The 17,108-nt window shown below is 40.5% G+C and overlaps 3 protein-coding genes across 4 annotated transcripts; all 3 read right to left on the bottom strand.

The window, feature by feature from the left end:
- Positions 1-1,365, bottom strand: LOC118403667 (divergent protein kinase domain 2A-like). Its single transcript, XM_035802449.1, has one exon. The coding sequence runs from the start codon at positions 1,330-1,332 to the stop codon at positions 1-3; it is 1,332 nt and encodes a 443-aa protein (XP_035658342.1). The 5' UTR covers positions 1,333-1,365.
- A 1,695-nt stretch (positions 1,366-3,060) lies between these two features.
- LOC118404800 (transmembrane protein 68-like) lies at positions 3,061-8,316 on the bottom strand. Of its 2 annotated transcripts, none has more exons than XM_035804154.1 (8): positions 8,150-8,313; positions 7,115-7,519; positions 6,204-6,371; positions 5,352-5,545; positions 4,737-4,800; positions 4,314-4,389; positions 4,029-4,089; positions 3,061-3,632 (listed from the first exon to the last, which is right to left on the bottom strand). In XM_035804154.1, the coding sequence occupies exons 1-8, from the start codon at positions 8,205-8,207 to the stop codon at positions 3,522-3,524; spliced, it is 1,137 nt and encodes a 378-aa protein (XP_035660047.1). In that variant the 5' UTR covers positions 8,208-8,313; the 3' UTR covers positions 3,061-3,521. The 2 variants fall into 2 exon arrangements, 1 of the variants encoding a protein (XP_035660047.1); XR_004829813.1 differs by having other exon boundaries at positions 3,547-3,632; positions 4,737-4,763; positions 8,150-8,316.
- Positions 8,317-8,768: 452 nt separating this feature from the next.
- On the bottom strand, positions 8,769-16,904 carry LOC118404810 (transmembrane protein 68-like). Its single transcript, XM_035804169.1, has 9 exons — positions 16,711-16,904; positions 15,382-15,468; positions 12,951-13,368; positions 12,609-12,776; positions 11,834-12,027; positions 11,660-11,723; positions 11,314-11,389; positions 11,020-11,083; positions 8,769-10,756 (listed from the first exon to the last, which is right to left on the bottom strand). Exons 3-9 carry the CDS (start codon positions 13,330-13,332, stop codon positions 10,646-10,648), a joined length of 1,059 nt encoding a protein of 352 aa, XP_035660062.1. The 5' UTR covers positions 13,333-13,368; positions 15,382-15,468; positions 16,711-16,904; the 3' UTR covers positions 8,769-10,645.
- Between the last annotated feature and the right edge of the window lie 204 nt (positions 16,905-17,108).

Consider the following 17,108-nt stretch of genomic DNA (forward strand, 5'->3'; position numbering starts at 1 on the left):
TTATGCCATCTTTAAGATTTGCTGCAGAGTGAAGACTGCGTCCAGTCGACCTCCGGGTTGAGTCTCCTGAACACACCGTCCAAGTGCGCCCTCTAGCGGCCTCTTGATTTTATTCGGAGGGTCGTGTAGAAGTCCTTCAAAGTGCTTATCACTTTCCACGCTACCCGCAACCTCCACTCTTTGCTCCTCACGTTCTTCACTCGTTTTGCTCCAATTGCGCCGCTCTGGATGTTTTTGCAGATTGGACAAAAGTCGGGCACATATGCTGGCATACATCATTGGAGTGTACTTGAAAATGTCCTCACAATGATACTCATCGCTGTACAATGTCTTCTGGAAGTCCATGTAACACTGCTCGTTGCACATCCCCGTCTGTTCTTGATTGACAACCGTTCGCCTGTCAATCACCATCACATCATCCAAGTCGATCAGTCGAACCCAGCCGCGACTGTCGACTGCGAAGTTTTGGAACGACACATCCAGCAAAAACAGAACCCAGTCCGGGTCCTTTTCGCGGAGGGTGTCCACCAGTTGTAACAGCTGTAAAGCAATGTCAACCCGAACTTCCCATGAAGAGTCCATGAAAGTGTCTAGCGTCCTCCCCGCATGTTCCACCACAATCACTCTTCCACAAGCCCCATAAAACTTGGGGAAGGGCCAAGGCGTTTTAGACTTAGTAGTGAAATATCGGAGTAAGACCGCCTCCTCGTTTAGGAGAAGTGAGGTGGAGAGAAACGCACGTCCGACTCTATCAACTACCGTATTCTCGCTTTTGACATACAACCTTGTCACTTCTTGCAGAAACCTGGCAGATAGACAAAGTGACAAGGCTGACTTCTCCTTGTGGGAGATTCTCCACGCTTCCCGCAACCAGTCTGGTTTCAAAGCAACATCGGTGACCAATATGGTCTCCAGTATAAAAGACGAAGGATTGCACGCATCAGTACGTGGTGTTGTCCCACATATAAAGCTCTCATATCTCTGCCACATATACTCTTCACTGAGGACTTTAGCAATGGCCGTTTTACCATCTACAGTCCCGATGGAAGCGATACCTTTCTTTAGCGGCTTGCCTTTGTGCACCTTCACGAAGTGACCTCGACGTAGAAGTTCACAGGTGTCCCCAAAACACGCCGGACATTTTTCTGGCTCGGCCCACGAAATCAGGATGTCGTCTGTCTCGGCAGATTGTCTGTGATGTACCCTTACACTGTGTATGTAGACAAAAATAACGAACAGCAGTACTGCCAAAAGGAGAACCTTCAACCTGGTCGACCTTTGAACCGGCAGAACACGATGCAAACGCCTCAATGTTGAGCATAGAGTGGACATTTTCAAACAAAGCTAGCTTAGTAGCTATATATGGTCAGTCCTGGGACTTCCGAAAGAAGAAAACTTCCCCATTTAGAGTATATGACCAATGCTTTTGTTGGGTGATTCCCCTAGCAAACCCCGAGGAACCGTAAATCAGACTAGGTGCGCATCTGCTTCGCGCACCATTAATGATTATCAAGGTCAGGTTAAGGTCGCAGCCCACAGCATTTCTTCTATTACGTAGGGGCAAAAAAGTAGTGCGGCCGAAATCTGGAAGCGCCTGTAAACACCGTAACGTGAACGACAGTGGGGGATGAGCTTTGCTATATGGTAGTACAAGAAGTCGACTTTCAGGTGGTATGTGTAAGGTTTTGATGTTTGTCCATTTGGTGTATAAATGCGCGTGACCTTTACAGCTGCCTGCCCTTGTGAGTCGGCTGCAGTTCCGCATGACCCCGCATGACCCCATTTAAAAGAGGTCTTTACAAAAATTCAAAATAATAATAATAATAATCATCTGGTGTATTTTGCCAGCCAGTAGGTACCCAGTATGAGTAATGAGGCTGTTTAACGTGGTCGAGGCACCTCCTCGAGCACGGGACCCCCGTTTTACGTCCCTCCCGGAAGACGATTTCGTGGAAACTTCGTGAGGCTACAGCAATCCGGACGTCCTTGGTTGGTCCCCCATCCAAGCACTGTCCGGACCGTCGCGTTGCTTAACTTCCGAGATCGAGGGATCGGGTGTACCAACGCGCCACGCGGCCGTAGCAAAAAACGACAACTTTTTCTGTTTTTCAATTATTTTGGTAGGTTATACCCTCGACTTCAACATATTAGTTTGTCGTACTTGAAAACTGCACCCTGGTATGATTTTATCAGCGTCGATGTCAGTCACCTTGTGGTCCTTAACTATAGAAATCCCCATAGGCCGAAAACTGTGTGAGTCTGCTACCTTGAACCACAGCGGGGATCGGCCCGGAATTGCAAGCAAACTTGTATTCGACCAAAATCACATGGCATATTGACTATTGATGTCGGCTCACTTCAAAACGTGCCAGTTTTACAGCGTCAGAACCGCCGTTGCCATGGCAACGTCACTATGGCCCCGCCCTATGCTTAACTATGGGACTCAGCGTGGAATTGCCGTTGGCCGGAACACCGTTCACCCCCCCCCCCCTTTCTGTCGCAACGAAGCCGCATGCTAACCCTAAATGATTCAGAAAGTTAGAATATGCACCTTAGAACTTCTTTTAGAACAGAAACCCAACCGGAATTGTACATTTGTCCGGAAAACGGGACCCCTGACAGCTCCCTCAGATTGGCCTTGTACGGGACCTGCCCTTGTGCTGGGTGCCGAAGTACGAAGTTGGCAATATCTCAGCAACCGCTTGTATGTCTGGACTAAAATTTGGCACAGTTCTATATCTTGACTTCTTTTATTCTATAAAGCAAAAGAAATTCAAGTTCAAGTTCGTTTAAATATTCAAGGGAGGTTCGACTTTAGAGGCGGGGGGGGGGGGTATTTTCTAAAATGTAGTAAAGGCACGAATCTTTATGAAAACAACATGTTTGACACACTTGGATTTTGATGATATAGTAATGTGTTTCCAACTTAACACTTTTCCCCACCTTTTCGTTAGCGTATTGTTTAAGAAAGGTTTATTTGCATTTTGTCGGCTGTTTTAAATCCATTCCATAGAATGATAGAGGTCGAAAAAATACACTTTCCAAGGAATCTGCAACAATTCTGACACTGACAATTCTTAGGAGATATGTTTTAATGTGTTGATATTCTTAAAATAATAAATTTGGGGGTATTTTCCATAACGTTACCCCGAATAACGTAAGTACCTGTGGCATGGTATTCATTGGAAATCGTACCGTACAGACCATAATAAAATCATATCCCTCATTGCGATTGCGTTGAAAGACAGTAAATTCAACAACAAGTTCAACGTTAACGACTTGAGCAGTGACTGGGAATTGAAGTTTTTACAAAAGATGTAGATTAAAAGCACTAGTGTAGATCAAAATGATATTTCCCATATTTCGTCTTATTACCAAGTTAAAATCATATCAACTTTCATTACATGTACACGTATTACCGCAACTCCTGCACGTGTTCAGTTCAATGTGCAAGGAATGTTCTGCGTCCCAACACCAGGACATGATATGTTTTAGATACTCAATCTACACACTAAGAAGTGTCAGCCATTCTTTTGGAAACGGAAGACGGGAATTCTTTCCAGAAGGGCGCGAAGAAGATTTCCCGGAATTTTCTGATGAGCCTCTATCATGTCCTCCAGGGCACGGTGAGTCTGAAAGGACAAGAGAAGGTTGTAACTCTCTCGAGTTTACGTTCAGAAGTGATTGGTCATCAGTATTGATCCTGAAGAAGGCGACAGTGGTCGTTGCTAATTTGATCCGTGTGTGTATTCGTGTTGAACGAAAGATAAGCATTGTAGTAAGAAAATGTTGTGCTTTGGATACCTGTTTGCTGTCCGTAGGCTGGACATTCAGTATCATGGTCATTTACTTAAAGAACTGCGTGTGTGCAACAGTGGTGTAGTTTTGAGATCTTTAGAAACGTTGTGTATATTCTTGCCTATGACAATGCAAGACGAGTGTCTATGACTGTGCATTTTGTCCACACAGGATATAAAGGTATAAACAGAAATAGTATTAACTAATCTGCCATTAGAATGCTGGCTTACCTTCTTAGCAAGCTCTTCAGCAGAAAGACTTGGGTCGTAGATAGGGTCTCCTATGTAGGTTCTGTGTGGCCAACATGTCGACATGATCAACAAAACATCTCATTTCAACATGTATAACATGTCTCATATCAAGCTCAAATTCTTTACGGATGCTATCATAGAAAATGGTGAAAAATGTTCTTGTCCTTTTTTATAGCATGTAACACCTAAACGTTAACATTTAAAATATCACATCATACCGGTCTTGGTCCTGGTTCTCCATTCTCACCACACACATACACTAACCTGAGTTTGACAGGGAATCCTCCATAGATACCAACAACAGGCATTCTCGTTTTCTCATATACCCACTCCAGGAACCCTGGGTACAAAACAATACAGTCATTACCATACACATTAACGCTAGTTCACCTTTTTCCGCGGGGGTGACCTATATCCGTTATTTTTTTCAAAACAGGGTATTTAGGCAGATCAAGCCGACGGGTGGTAGTTTTAGACTGCAATATACTGAAAACATTGCAATTTGAAACTTCCGTCGACGTGATAGCCCCAAATGCCTTGTTTTTAAATGCAACGGATATAGATTACCCAGCGGATAAAGGTGAACTACGGAAAAATGACTGGAAAGTTATCGTTGATTGAGGTGAACAAAATTCATTTTTATTTGTTCATGTGTAGACAAAACCTTCAGCCGTACGTGGTACTTACGTTTTCCCATCCGCGGTGTTCTGAACGCTTCCCGGCAATTTTGCGTAAACATGGGAAAGATAGGCTTCAGACCAACAAAAACAGCAACAAAAGAGCATAGTCAATATTGGCTCGTAAAGTATTTCAAATCGACTAAACATATATGATCAATCCGATTCATGAGAAACATGTTTATTCATATTTTCCGCCAATTTCCACCCGTCCATTGCATATCAGTAAGTTGAAAATGAAGCTTTGAATTACTTGTTTTCCGTCGTATAATTTGTGTAAATAGAAACTGATGAAGGGCGTAATCACAAAAATCAAACGACGGAAACGACAAAGGTAGTGTAGGAATGTTTAATGTCTATGTATGAAATATGACGATCATAATTTGACAGATAACTCCAGAAAGTACAATATATCATTTAACATGATTCAGTGAACCAATCAGAACGTTCACAACAATCACAAGTGTATCAACTAGGCGGATAGACCAATCAGCACCAAGGACAGGAATTGTGGTGAAGGGTACGTGTTCATTTTGACGTAACACGTCATTGGTAGGAGGTACATTAATTAAAAGCACGAACCAATCAGCTTGAGGAGAAGAGAATGATGCCACCAATGACTTACTACACCGGCCTCTTTCGCCACGGCGGCGAATCCCATTCTCCTTTTCCACATGAGTCTGTAGTTCTCGTCCCCGAAGAGCGCTTCCCTCAATCCGCCAGGCGCCAGGCCCAACAGGTTTCCCTTCTTCAGCACCTGGACACAGTGTTGGTGTTCTCCTGATGTCACACCCATCGTGTGCAGCATGAATTTCCAGCCTGAAGAGGGGGAGAGCGTAATAATTTGGAGACATAAAGAGTAAAGTTAGTAGTCTTACAGGAGAAGTGACATGTGGAAAGTGGAACTGTGTATATGGTGATTCAGTGGACATTATCATCACAAATGTGTCTGGTGAAGTTGCATGGGAGTCAAGTTGGGACTAGGAAAAAATTGTGTTTCCGGCCAGCTGCTGGCGACTGACCCTAGCAAAAATCGACATCAACCGACCTCTAGCCTATTTTTCTTAGGTCCACCACTGCAAGGGATATAACGTTAAACCTTTCCGTCAGTCATCGGATGAAAAAAAAATTGTAGAATTACTTTTCAACACACAAGTTCTGTAGCGATAGAAAATGGTGCTTGTACAAAGTATTTCTGTATGTATGATGGATAACGTTAGGTATGATGGCGAAAAATAGCAGCATCTGATCCATTTCTGTACAAAATCTTTAACAGTCCCTACCTACCGACCTTAATCTTTAAAGCCGTAGTCGGAAACACAATATTGATTACAGAACTATCGAATTACGTCGAAAATTTTTAGGGGTAGTAGCAGTGTTGGAAGTAAAGCGTTAGCATTTTCTATCATGAGTTGCTGTGTCAAATTAGTGTTTGACAGAAAGCTAAATTACACTGAAAGAAACGATGAGCTCATACCTGGAATGTTGAACATAAAGCGGTCGGCCACAGCGCACAGAGGTCTGTTCTGTACGAGGTTGACTTTTGCCAGCACGTAGTAGAAGTCTAACGGCACGGTACCGTGGTAGTACACAAGCAACCCCGGGCCGCGTGTGGGCAGTTTCTCCAGACCATGGATTTCATGAGCTGAGGGTTGAAAGGGGATTTCGCCACAAGAAAACGTTTAATCACAAATCCTTTCCACTAATGTTAGACGGCGATCGCTGAGCGACCGTACAGCGACCAAAATTGGATTTGTGTGACCCTAGAATCATCACTGTGGAGTAGGATGCAAGATGTTTAAACAAGACAACAAAACACACAAAATGTAAAAAGAAAAGATATTGAATGGTCTGTCAAATCTCTGGTCGCTTTGCGATCACAACCTCTGTGAGTGCAACTAAGAATACAAGACTTCGTACAAGACAAGTAAGAATTAAAGTGAACTAGGTACATGGGGACCCGATGGCATACGTTAGAATATAAAAGTTAATACCGTTACAGTACACTATTGGCAGTATGGCAGCATTATCTTTCTATTTATATCGCCTGTTATATATAAACATGATGATGATTCCTAGCCTGAGTATTATCCTGGTTGGCCTACCTTACCGGTGCTCCCACACTCCCCCCTCTGGTTGGTGAGTGGTGAGTATGGGAGCCCTGGTAAACTAATTAGGCTCATGATGGGAGCCCTGGTATTCGCTAAACTAACCAGGTTGATACTTCTCGCACTCTTGTGTATATTATTGTGTATTGACTGTATTGTGTTAGTGGTGCCGCCAACATCAGCTCTTTGCTTATAAGTACTGTGTGTGTATTTCGTATTTTTCGTTTAATAAAAAGAAATGTACAACTAATAGTAGCGTAACATGAAAACACAGACTCACCGTGCCAAACCTTGGCCATGATGTCCCAAACGGTGGACGCCATCCGCCGTGCCGGTAACCAGACATCGCCGGCAAACGGGTCCGTCAGGTTGTGCTTCTCGCCATAGCGGTGGATAATGATTACCGTGACGTACAGGGCTCCCACCATGGTCCAGGGGAGGATGTACAGTACAATCGTGGGCAGGAGAATCCAGTAGGTAAACACTGTTCCCCAGTCTAGACTGTGAAGACCCAGATACCCCATGGCGACTTGGAGCGTTTCTATGGTAACGGTGACGCTTTCCGTCCATGATAAGATGGTGATGTTTGTGAGGAGTTGTTCTGTGGTGGCGTTACAGACCAGGCTGGACTCTGGAGCCGGTTGGAGTGACATGGTGGCACTACAGTTACCACCTGTCACACAAACTGTCAGAAAGGAACAATAACAAGTAAAATTTACGGGAAAGCACATATCGATTATGTTCTATCATCAGCCAATCAGCATCGCTTGTGTGAAGTAAAAGGAGAGCTAGGTCACTAAATGTCAAGGTCGACTCCGTGGTTGCTACGAGTGTCGGTATTCGCTATTTTAGTATGAATGTCAAAGGTTATAATATATACCTAATATGTACATCATTTACAAACTCATGCGCTAATAATGCCAATTGCAAGAACACACTGGCACAGATACGGTAACGCTAAAAATGCAAAAAAGAGTTGTGTCTACACGTATAATGTATCATATGTACATATACATAACCGCGGATTTGCTTATCTTTTGTAGGCAGTGGCCTGATGAATGACGCTCAGCTAAGGAAACGGTGACCTTTCCTTTTATACATACATGTATCTATAAATAACGCATCAAAACCCTGTACATCATATTGAGAAGCTATTCGAGTTTCGTAGTAATTCATCTCGAGCTTCCAGTTGTAGTGTCAAGGACTCAGCTGCAGTGACTTTCTAGCTTAGCAAATAGACATCTGTTGATCCACAAATATGCACACGTCCTATCTGTGACCACAATTTATGCTATGACACACGTACTGCACTTACAATTGGATGTGGCCCCGTCCGCTAAGTGTGCCATGGTGAATATGGTGAAGACGAACATTTTAACCACAAACGTGGCGATGTTTTTTCTCCTCACATTCGGGATCGTCTTGATCGTCCAACCAAAGCAAATGTGACCTTTGGTAGGTCATATGCTGATCACATGTGCTGTGGATGCCAATGTTGATACAGTATGGTCTGCCTAACACCGCCTTTTGACCTTTGGCATTGTTACTCTTGATAACTGGTGTTATTCTGTGTACACGAGTGAAAGCAGAAGTGTAACGGTACACTAAAAAGCTTTGCGGAGACATTTAATAATTGCACCATTGTAGAGGCGTTTCCGTTTAATTGCACTCCCCATTTGTCAGCACATTTTGTGCAATTATCCGGATGGTGCAACAAAGCAAAGTTATTCAGCTGGACCGCATCATTACGGACTGGGATTCCGTGTAATTAACAGAAGTGTGCAATTATTCGTTGTGCAATTAACTGGCTTCTACTGTACCTGATATTTCAAAAAGATAACTCTATCTGAATCAAATGTTCTAATGGCAAAAACGACCAAATTGATAAGGAGAGATTCAAATCAATCTTCCAAGAGCAATGATGGCCAACTATATATGTTTTTATTTCTGGAAAATAATCTTTAACAATACAATGCACATCATTGTGGAACATAATCCTTTAATACAATGTAAGTAACATGGAAGCACTTTACATAGAAAGTGAACAGTTTTCAGGAGTAATTGTACACAATATAGTGACACATTATTCTTTTTTGCACAACATGTAATTTGTGACACTAATAATGTAAATCAAGTTAAGCATTGCACATTGCACGTTAATTTTTTTCATATTTTGGAATGCAGTCTACATTGATAATGTCTGCCATTTGTTGAAAGAACAGCTTAAGATTTGATTATTGATTAACTGATTAACTAATTAATTGATTTGTTAATGAGCTACTTATACTTCAGCAACAATCAGCAATTAATTAAGACTTTCTGGAATGATACTTCCACATGTTGAGGCACTGTAGACTCTTCAAACGAAGCTGAAAGTGACATGAACAAAACATGTATGACATGCCACTATTGCCACACAAGATGCCTTACTAATGTAAAACATCTTGAATGGTTTTAGACAATTCTCAGTCAAATAAGCAGAGCAATAATTGCCTGATATATTTCATAGGGTATACCATATAAATAACACTGATGGACATGGAGAATCATACTGAATTTTGCAATACATGTACTTAAAAAATGATACCACAATTTTAACAATCATGACACTGTAAAATTATTCCACCTTTAGTTACATATTGTGCCTTCTGGTGTACATTTGTGATAATTATTAAAAATTGCGACCAACATCATAAATCAACCAACGTGAACATGACAAAAACGCAACTGCAGCAGACTATTTGGTCCAGGACCTACAAATACAGTGTACCTCCATCCCATATTCATACTTTGTCAAAATTAATTTCATATTATCTCACAGCTTCACAAATATGTCAGTGCACATTCATAAACATGCACAAAAATTGCTTCTATCAAAGTTGCAACATAAAGAAGACTAGCTACTCTGTTATACACAGTCATGTACATTGATTGATAGATAAATTATGCAACATCTACAATGACTTTATTTTTTCTGCTGTTACAAGTACTGACATTTTTCCACAAAAATAGTATATTCATTTGTTTCATTTAATAGTTCCACAGTTTTCAATGGTCCTTATACAGGCACCTTAAATCATCTTTTTATTACACAACTTTACTCCAGGGACACACCAGAACAAAACTCCAGAACAGCTTTTTGATTTAAAGAAAAATTATGTTCTGGAAATCTCCCCTCACAACCTTGTTTGTACAAGAAGCATGTCTCTACAACTTGTAGCATGTCACAATACATGTACATAATTCATGTATACAAAATGAGAATGTTGACAGCTTGCCAATAACTTTCCCTTTAATACTTTTCCTGCTGTACAACCATGCCTTTTTATCACTTCTTTGTATATCTTCTCTCAATGTAGCCCACAACTCTGGCAATTCCAACATCTATGTCACAATGGAACGCATTTCCACAACCCTGAGACAGCAACTTTCAATCTGGCTTATTCCAAAACAGAGAGAAAATTAAACTTTTCCATTTGAATTCTTCAAACATATTATCAAGAACAATAAACAAACCACTGTTCATCTTCATATACCTCTGTAATCTCCAAGCATGTCATGGAGGCTATTAGATTATTATGTTTCCCAACAATATGCTTGGAAATGTATACTTCCTTATCACACTTTCATGGATGTGTTTTACTTCTTGACTATAAGGACACTGCACTGACAGGACTGTTTCCCATCCTGCAAATATTAATGACCATTGCATGACTGGACCAAACCACTGCACTTGGTACCCACTGAACATATCACACTACAACACATTGATAAGATATTTTACTGTGTTAGGGAAGACCACACATCCTGTTTAGTCCTCTTTCTTAGTGCTAAATGCAGGAATCCTGTCCAGTAGTGCACCAAACACCGTCCCTGGGATTTTCTGGTAAGTGTCAATCATCTGTTCCAAGGCATTGTGGGTCTGCAGGGGGAAACATGAGAGCTCACAAACATGTTTGATTCAGGAAATGTTTATGGTTATGATAAGTCATATGGATATAACACTAGACAGTTACTGTGAAATCAAGGAGGTTTCAACCTCCTTGGTGAAAGGCAATAAATACAAGGTGAAAACAAATCGTTCTAAACTCATAATAATACAATAGGTCCTATGCCATTTCAAAGTGTAATGCAACACTTGTGGCATGTTAGAATAAAATATTCAGGATTTTTCTAAAACCTCACCTTAACAGCTAATTCCTGAGCAGAGACATTGGGATCATATGGAATCGGATCCCCAATATATGTCCTGAAGAAAACGTGTGTATAAAAAAGCTTTCACAAACAATTGAATCATTGAATACGTGTATAGTATATACTACATTAAAGATACATTTATGCAAAGCTATTTCCTTTACATGTTTCAAACTATTCTAGATGTTTGTACTTTATGTCTTTTCAAGATTGTAGTAAAAACATTTAAATCATCAATGATAATGTGAAAAATTGAAAAGAAAAGAAAGGGAGAAGAGGGCCGACCTAAATTTCACTGGAAAGCCTCCATAGATTGGCACAATGGGCAACCTGGTTTTCTCATACACCCACTCAAGAAAGTCTGAAACATATTCAAGAAAAAAGAACTTCGTTCATGACTTGGCAAAACAATGAAATGGTGATATCCTACAAACTATATGCATACACATGTTTAATAACAGGAAAAACAACATTTTATTTTCCAGGCAAACAGATGCATCAAAACATTCACACAACAAGGGCTGCTTGGATACTGTTGTTTGGTTACAACCACAGTCAGTTCTCACATAAGTCATTTTAGCATAACAAGTTATAACAAAACACTGTCTATAAATAACTAGTAAGTACTTACGCCTTCCCATCCTGATGGACCTGAATCCTTCTCGACAGTTTTGGGTGAACATGGGATATATGGGCTGCAAAAAAAAAAGTGAGAAAACGTCTTGAAAACTTTAAGCACTGGGAATTAAAACTAGGAAACTACATTTCAATCAAAATTGATCTTAAGTATTTGACAACATCTCACCACTTTGGCTTTTTTCGCCACCTTGGCAAAGCCCATTCTGTTTTTCCACACTAGTCTGTAGTACTCGTCACCAAAGAGTGCCTCTCGTACCCCACCAGGGGACAGAGACAGCAGGTTCCCCTCCCTCAAGAGCTTGATACAGTCCTCTGGTGCCCCGGGGGTCACACACATCACTTTCAGCATCAGGTTCCAGCCTTTGGAAGCAGTAAAATCATTTCTTGTCAACTTTTTTTAAACATTAAAAACAACTATCTTTTTGTTGTTATTTTCAAAAGATCTAGAAGAAAGGGAAAAATTGACAATGACATCATTTTTGTTTCCCATATCTGTTTCCAATAAAAGTTCATAAAGTTCATAAAAGTTGATGTACCTTTTCTTTACTAATAGAATATACTGATCTGCTAATGTTAGGTCACCTTTATCTGTAGGGTAACCTATATCCAAAGTATTTCAAGATAGGGTATTTTGAGATCGTCAAGTTGAAAGACGGTAGTTTCACAATGCAATATTCTGAAAATATTTAAATTTGAAATCCACGGCCTTTAACCAGAAATCCCTAGATACAGTTTTTTTTTAATACAACGGATATAGGTTACCCCATGGATAAAGGTGACCTAACGTTATATCGTTAAATCTTCTTTTATGGATAAAGTAAATCAGGCCCTATGTACATGCAGGAATAGTACAAAGTCAGCAAGGCAAATCTTTTTTTTTTCAAAACTTTTGGCCATATGATAGCTTGATACAAGATGTAGTGTCATCTAACAGTACATACCAGGTATCTTGAACAAAAAGCGGTCGGCAACTGCATACAGAAGGCGGTTCTGATGGAGCACAACTTTGGCCATGACGTAGTACAAGTCGATGGGGATGGCACCATGGTAGTACACCACCAGAGCAGGGCCAGTGGCAGGCAGCTTCTCTACACCATGGATTTCATATCCTACAGGGGTAAAAAAAGGATAATGGTTTGGGCTATTTTAATTCAAAACACTGGAAATGGCACGAGTGGTTTGGCTGTAATTTCCTGATTGAGTATAGAATATAAGTACACATGTAGGTTGTCAAAGCCCCTGTCACAGATAGCCAACCATGACCCCATGACCCTCTTGCTTACCATGCCAGATTTTCCCCTGTAGTTCCCAGAGTAGCGCGGCAGTTTTTCGTGCTCCGAGCCAAACGTCTACAGCAAACGCGTCCCTCAGCTTGTGCCGTGCACGGTAGATGTGAATGATCAGCGCGGTCAGGTAGAGGAGAAGGATGACGAACACCGGCAGGATGAAGGCCACCATGATGGGGAGGAACATCCACACCAGGAACGAGATCCAGTCGATGTCCAGGCTGTCCACTCCCAGATCCTCCATCACGCCATACATGGTCTCCATGGCGACGTTCACCGTCTCCATCCACGACAGAATGGAGGTATTGGTCAGTAGTCTCTCCGTGTCCGCATCGCAGAGAATGATGAAATCCATGGCAAGGTTTTCTGACATGGTCATTCGTGGAGTGGGTTCAGAGCGCTTGGAGTGACCAAACTGTAATACAGCAAATATTGAAATGTGATAAGTCAGTCCCAAGGCCAGATATCAACAGATAAAATTTCTTGACTACTGCAAACTTTACTTATGCGGTTGGACGTTTTACGTCATATTAGGAGGTGGGGAAAGGGGTTTTTCCTGCATTTTGAACTTGGGTTGCGACATTTCTGTATAATACAAGAAATACAATGGAAATGCAGTGTCATGAATTTGTGGCGGAGAGGTAATACAGTAAAAACCACTGCAACAATTTCCAGATTCACAGTATTCAGCCCAATAGTCCCAATGTCCATCCATGACATTTGAGTACAAATTGAGAACAAAATGAAGAAAATTGAGAACTTGAGCAGAAACTAAGTAAAAAACGACTTTTTCAAACCTTTGGTGCAGCTTATAATGAAGGAAATTTTACTTCTCTGTTTTTTTTGCTACTTCAAGAAAAATAAGTTGCCTCAAAACCACTGACAAGGGCGCCGGGACTACTGGTTGTCCTTGTCATGTCCACACAGTGTAATAAATTAGCACTAATCATTGGACAAACTTTGCACAAGTTATCACAATCACCTACAAACGTGGACGACCTACTTGGCTCAGCATAAGATGACATGGGATGACACAGTTTCTACTATAAAATCACTAACAACATGATGCTAAAAATATATATTTTATGTATATGTACACTGTACGAGTAACTATATGCTCCTGAGCTCTCTTGAAATGGAAAAGCTGATACTAGATAATATCATGTTTTGTTGAGTCTGTTATGTGTGCCAGGGTCAACATCCTAATAACCTTTGATCAGGCTGCCTTCACCTGCACAAATTACAAAGTACAGTCAAACCTGGCCGAACAACCACCCAGGTCACTAACCACCATCTCCAGTCTTTAAGACCACACTTAAAACAGCCCATCCTATTTTACAAATTTAAGACCTTCTGCTAACCACTGTATTATCAACCAACGACAGATTAACCTGCCTCAGTTACCCATCAAACTTGGTGACGATCGCTCTAAAATACAAGAGGCAAAATCACTGAAGTAGATTCATAACGTGTGTATATTGAAGCAGTGGGATTGACATAAAGAAAAGGAATAAGAGCACTTTTTGCCAGTTGTATTAACAAACAATAGTACCCATTTGATTGTTAGACAAACACATCTCTTATGGTAAAAAAATAGTTGACAGCAATACATTTACATAACAATATGGAGATCATATAAACTGTTGGCATCTCTTGTAGATACATTTCCTTCTAACTGAGATGTATATTGTGCAAATGTAAGTTTTTTGGGAGGGACAAACTATTCATTTCTCTCATGTTTATTAAACCACTCCCCCGTGCCCTCTCCTGCCATTTTCCTCAGTCCTCTGAGTTGTTTTGTTATCTACAGGTGTGCCTGTAGCTACTTTGTGTTTGAACAGAAACAAAGTGTTATTTGTTGGAACAAGCAGACCTTTGACTCTGAGTTATGTAACATGCTGCTTAACCAATTGCAAAGGAAAACATTTCATCATATTCCATGTGAAAATTGAGGGTTTTGGTTTGACAGCTTGTCAGTACATGCACTAGTCATAAACTCCAATAAAATTCCAAGCATAAATTGGTGCAGTGTGTACCGAGATTGAAACTTATTGGGAAACAACATGGGGGTGATATGACGAAATTCAACATGAATTTAACTCCATATTTGCATTTGAACATTGGGTTTGTCAAGAGGAAATTCTGATAAACTCAAAATCAAGCATGCCTTTAACAAATTAAGATCTAGAGGTTTAAGCTTTGTAGTATTAAACATCTGAGGCTAAATAGAAAGATGATATGATTCATAAACATGCCCTTATCTTTGCACACATAAATTGCAAACTGGAATCCTTTACTACAAAACTTAAGATGAAGTAATCTTGATGGAAAACTGATTACCTACTTTTTCTTTGGAAGACAAAAACATATTACATAAACACTGGGATATAAATAAGATAATATAGCAAACTCTGGAGAAATGCCTTACATAATGTAGCCAGGTCCAGGCAAAGAGAGATGCCTAATTCCCACACGTACAGCTATCTTGTAGACTGCAGCTCCAGCTCCTTGCCATCTGAAAGGACAGACAAAAGTTTAACTGCTGAGATTGTTTCCCTGCATGCCCAATACTAACAAAGAGATGTTACCTCTCTCAGTTAATGTTTGACATATCCTGAGTTAACTTAAGGGCAAATCATGTACAGGAGCTGTGACCTTTCATGGTATTTCTTTTTTACAGGAGAGAAGGCAGAAGCATGTTATGATGTTAAAATTTAATTTACTTACACTGTGGTGCTCCCCTACCAGTAATGCATTGTCAAAAGTTTTTTTTTTTTTTATGTCTTATTCGCAGGAAGCACAGAACAACATGTACCTTTCAATTGGTAAACATCCACAAGTGGTGCCATGAGTCATTAGGTGAGAGCCGGACCTCTCCAAGCAGAAGTCAGGTGGAGTGGCTAGTTTTTTATATCTTTGGGGGCATTTTGTCCAACTGGCTGACAAAAAGAAGCAAAAAGCATTTTAGCCACTAGCCTAACCTGTGCGCAAGCTTGATCCATCCAGGTCCAGACACTCATATAGAAGAACTTTATTGCATGACAACTGTACAGGATACAGTGTATGGCAACTTGTACATTGTACAAATCTGACAATTGCAAGTGCAGATTTTTGAAACACTCATTCTAACTGATTCGAAGAACCAGACTGAGTATTTTCTATCATTTCAACATCCTCTAGGTGTGCATTAGGTGTGCATGTCAGTACCCAGTTTTCTCTGAAGAAATGCAACCTCTTTTCAAAGAGAGCTATGAAAATTATATGCATAAGGTCGAGGTTATTGTAATAATCCTGTCAACAAGACTTTTCTGCCACTATCAACAGGATATTCATTTGATAATCTTGTGATTAACACCTACTGATCCTGTACACACAACCCTAACCATGGCCATGAGGATAGGATAATTCTCTTAGATGCTGCAAAAACATGACTACATTCTTGAGCAATGATAATTGGGGACAATATTAAAAATTGCCCCTAAAAAAAAGGAAAATTCCCATATCACACACTGGTCAACTCCAGTCACTCATAGAGCCATACCAAGGAGGTTATATAATATCCTAATGCTCTTACATAACGCTGAGATGGGAAATGAAGTGTCATACTTTTTTTAAAAATTCGGCTACCTAAATCCAAGGACGTCTCATGTATTTTAACGTCCTTGCTAAATCAAAACCTCCTTGCCAAAATCAAAATAGGTCTTCAATCATAATAACACGTGCACGCGTCTCTTTTAGCTAAAAACAGCACACTTGCCCTGTCAGTCACATATTCTACATCCAGTGACTCCGATGTGTGCTTTCAGCTGTTTCGCCATGTCGTCCACTCCATGTGTCATTCATAGTTCCTCACAAGGACGACGAAGAAAAACAAATTCTCATTCCTGTTTCATATTTACGCAGCCTGTCACCCCACGGCGACCTCATCAGCTGATTGATACGTCACGTGACTTTGGACTACTACACTTGAAGTTTCTAGATGTCCTAAATACTTATTACATCATCCAAAAAATATATTATTCCATACTAATAAACCTTCTTGAATCTAAATATATGGTAATAAATAAATCGTTTAGCATCTCTTTTGAGAAATGATTCATTTAGAAATGCAACTTTGAAACGACATTATTTTTAGCACCCCTATTTGGTGTAAGT

This window comes from Branchiostoma floridae, chromosome 2 (genome assembly GCF_000003815.2).
Source record: "Branchiostoma floridae strain S238N-H82 chromosome 2, Bfl_VNyyK, whole genome shotgun sequence".
NCBI lineage: Eukaryota > Metazoa > Chordata > Leptocardii > Amphioxiformes > Branchiostomatidae > Branchiostoma > Branchiostoma floridae.

Excerpts from the sequence above, each read along its gene's own strand:
- LOC118403667 (XM_035802449.1), bottom strand. The coding sequence starts at position 1,332 with ATGTCCACTCTATGCTCAACATTGAGGCGTTTGCATCGTGTTCTGCCG.
- LOC118404800 (XM_035804154.1), bottom strand. The coding sequence starts at position 8,207 with ATGTTCGTCTTCACCATATTCACCATGGCACACTTAGCGGACGGGGCC. Across the intron at positions 6,372-7,114 it reads CATGGCCAAGGTTTGGCACG|CTCATGAAATCCATGGTCTG; the intron begins GTGAGTCTGTGT and ends TTCAACCCTCAG. Across the intron at positions 4,090-4,313 it reads GGATTCCCTGTCAAACTCAG|AACCTACATAGGAGACCCTA; the intron begins GTTAGTGTATGT and ends TTGGCCACACAG.
- LOC118404810 (XM_035804169.1), bottom strand. The coding sequence starts at position 13,332 with ATGACCATGTCAGAAAACCTTGCCATGGATTTCATCATTCTCTGCGAT. Across the intron at positions 12,028-12,608 it reads CTTTTTGTTCAAGATACCTG|GCTGGAACCTGATGCTGAAA; the intron begins GTATGTACTGTT and ends CTGCTTCCAAAG. Across the intron at positions 11,084-11,313 it reads GGCTTTCCAGTGAAATTTAG|GACATATATTGGGGATCCGA; the intron begins GTCGGCCCTCTT and ends CGTTTTCTTCAG.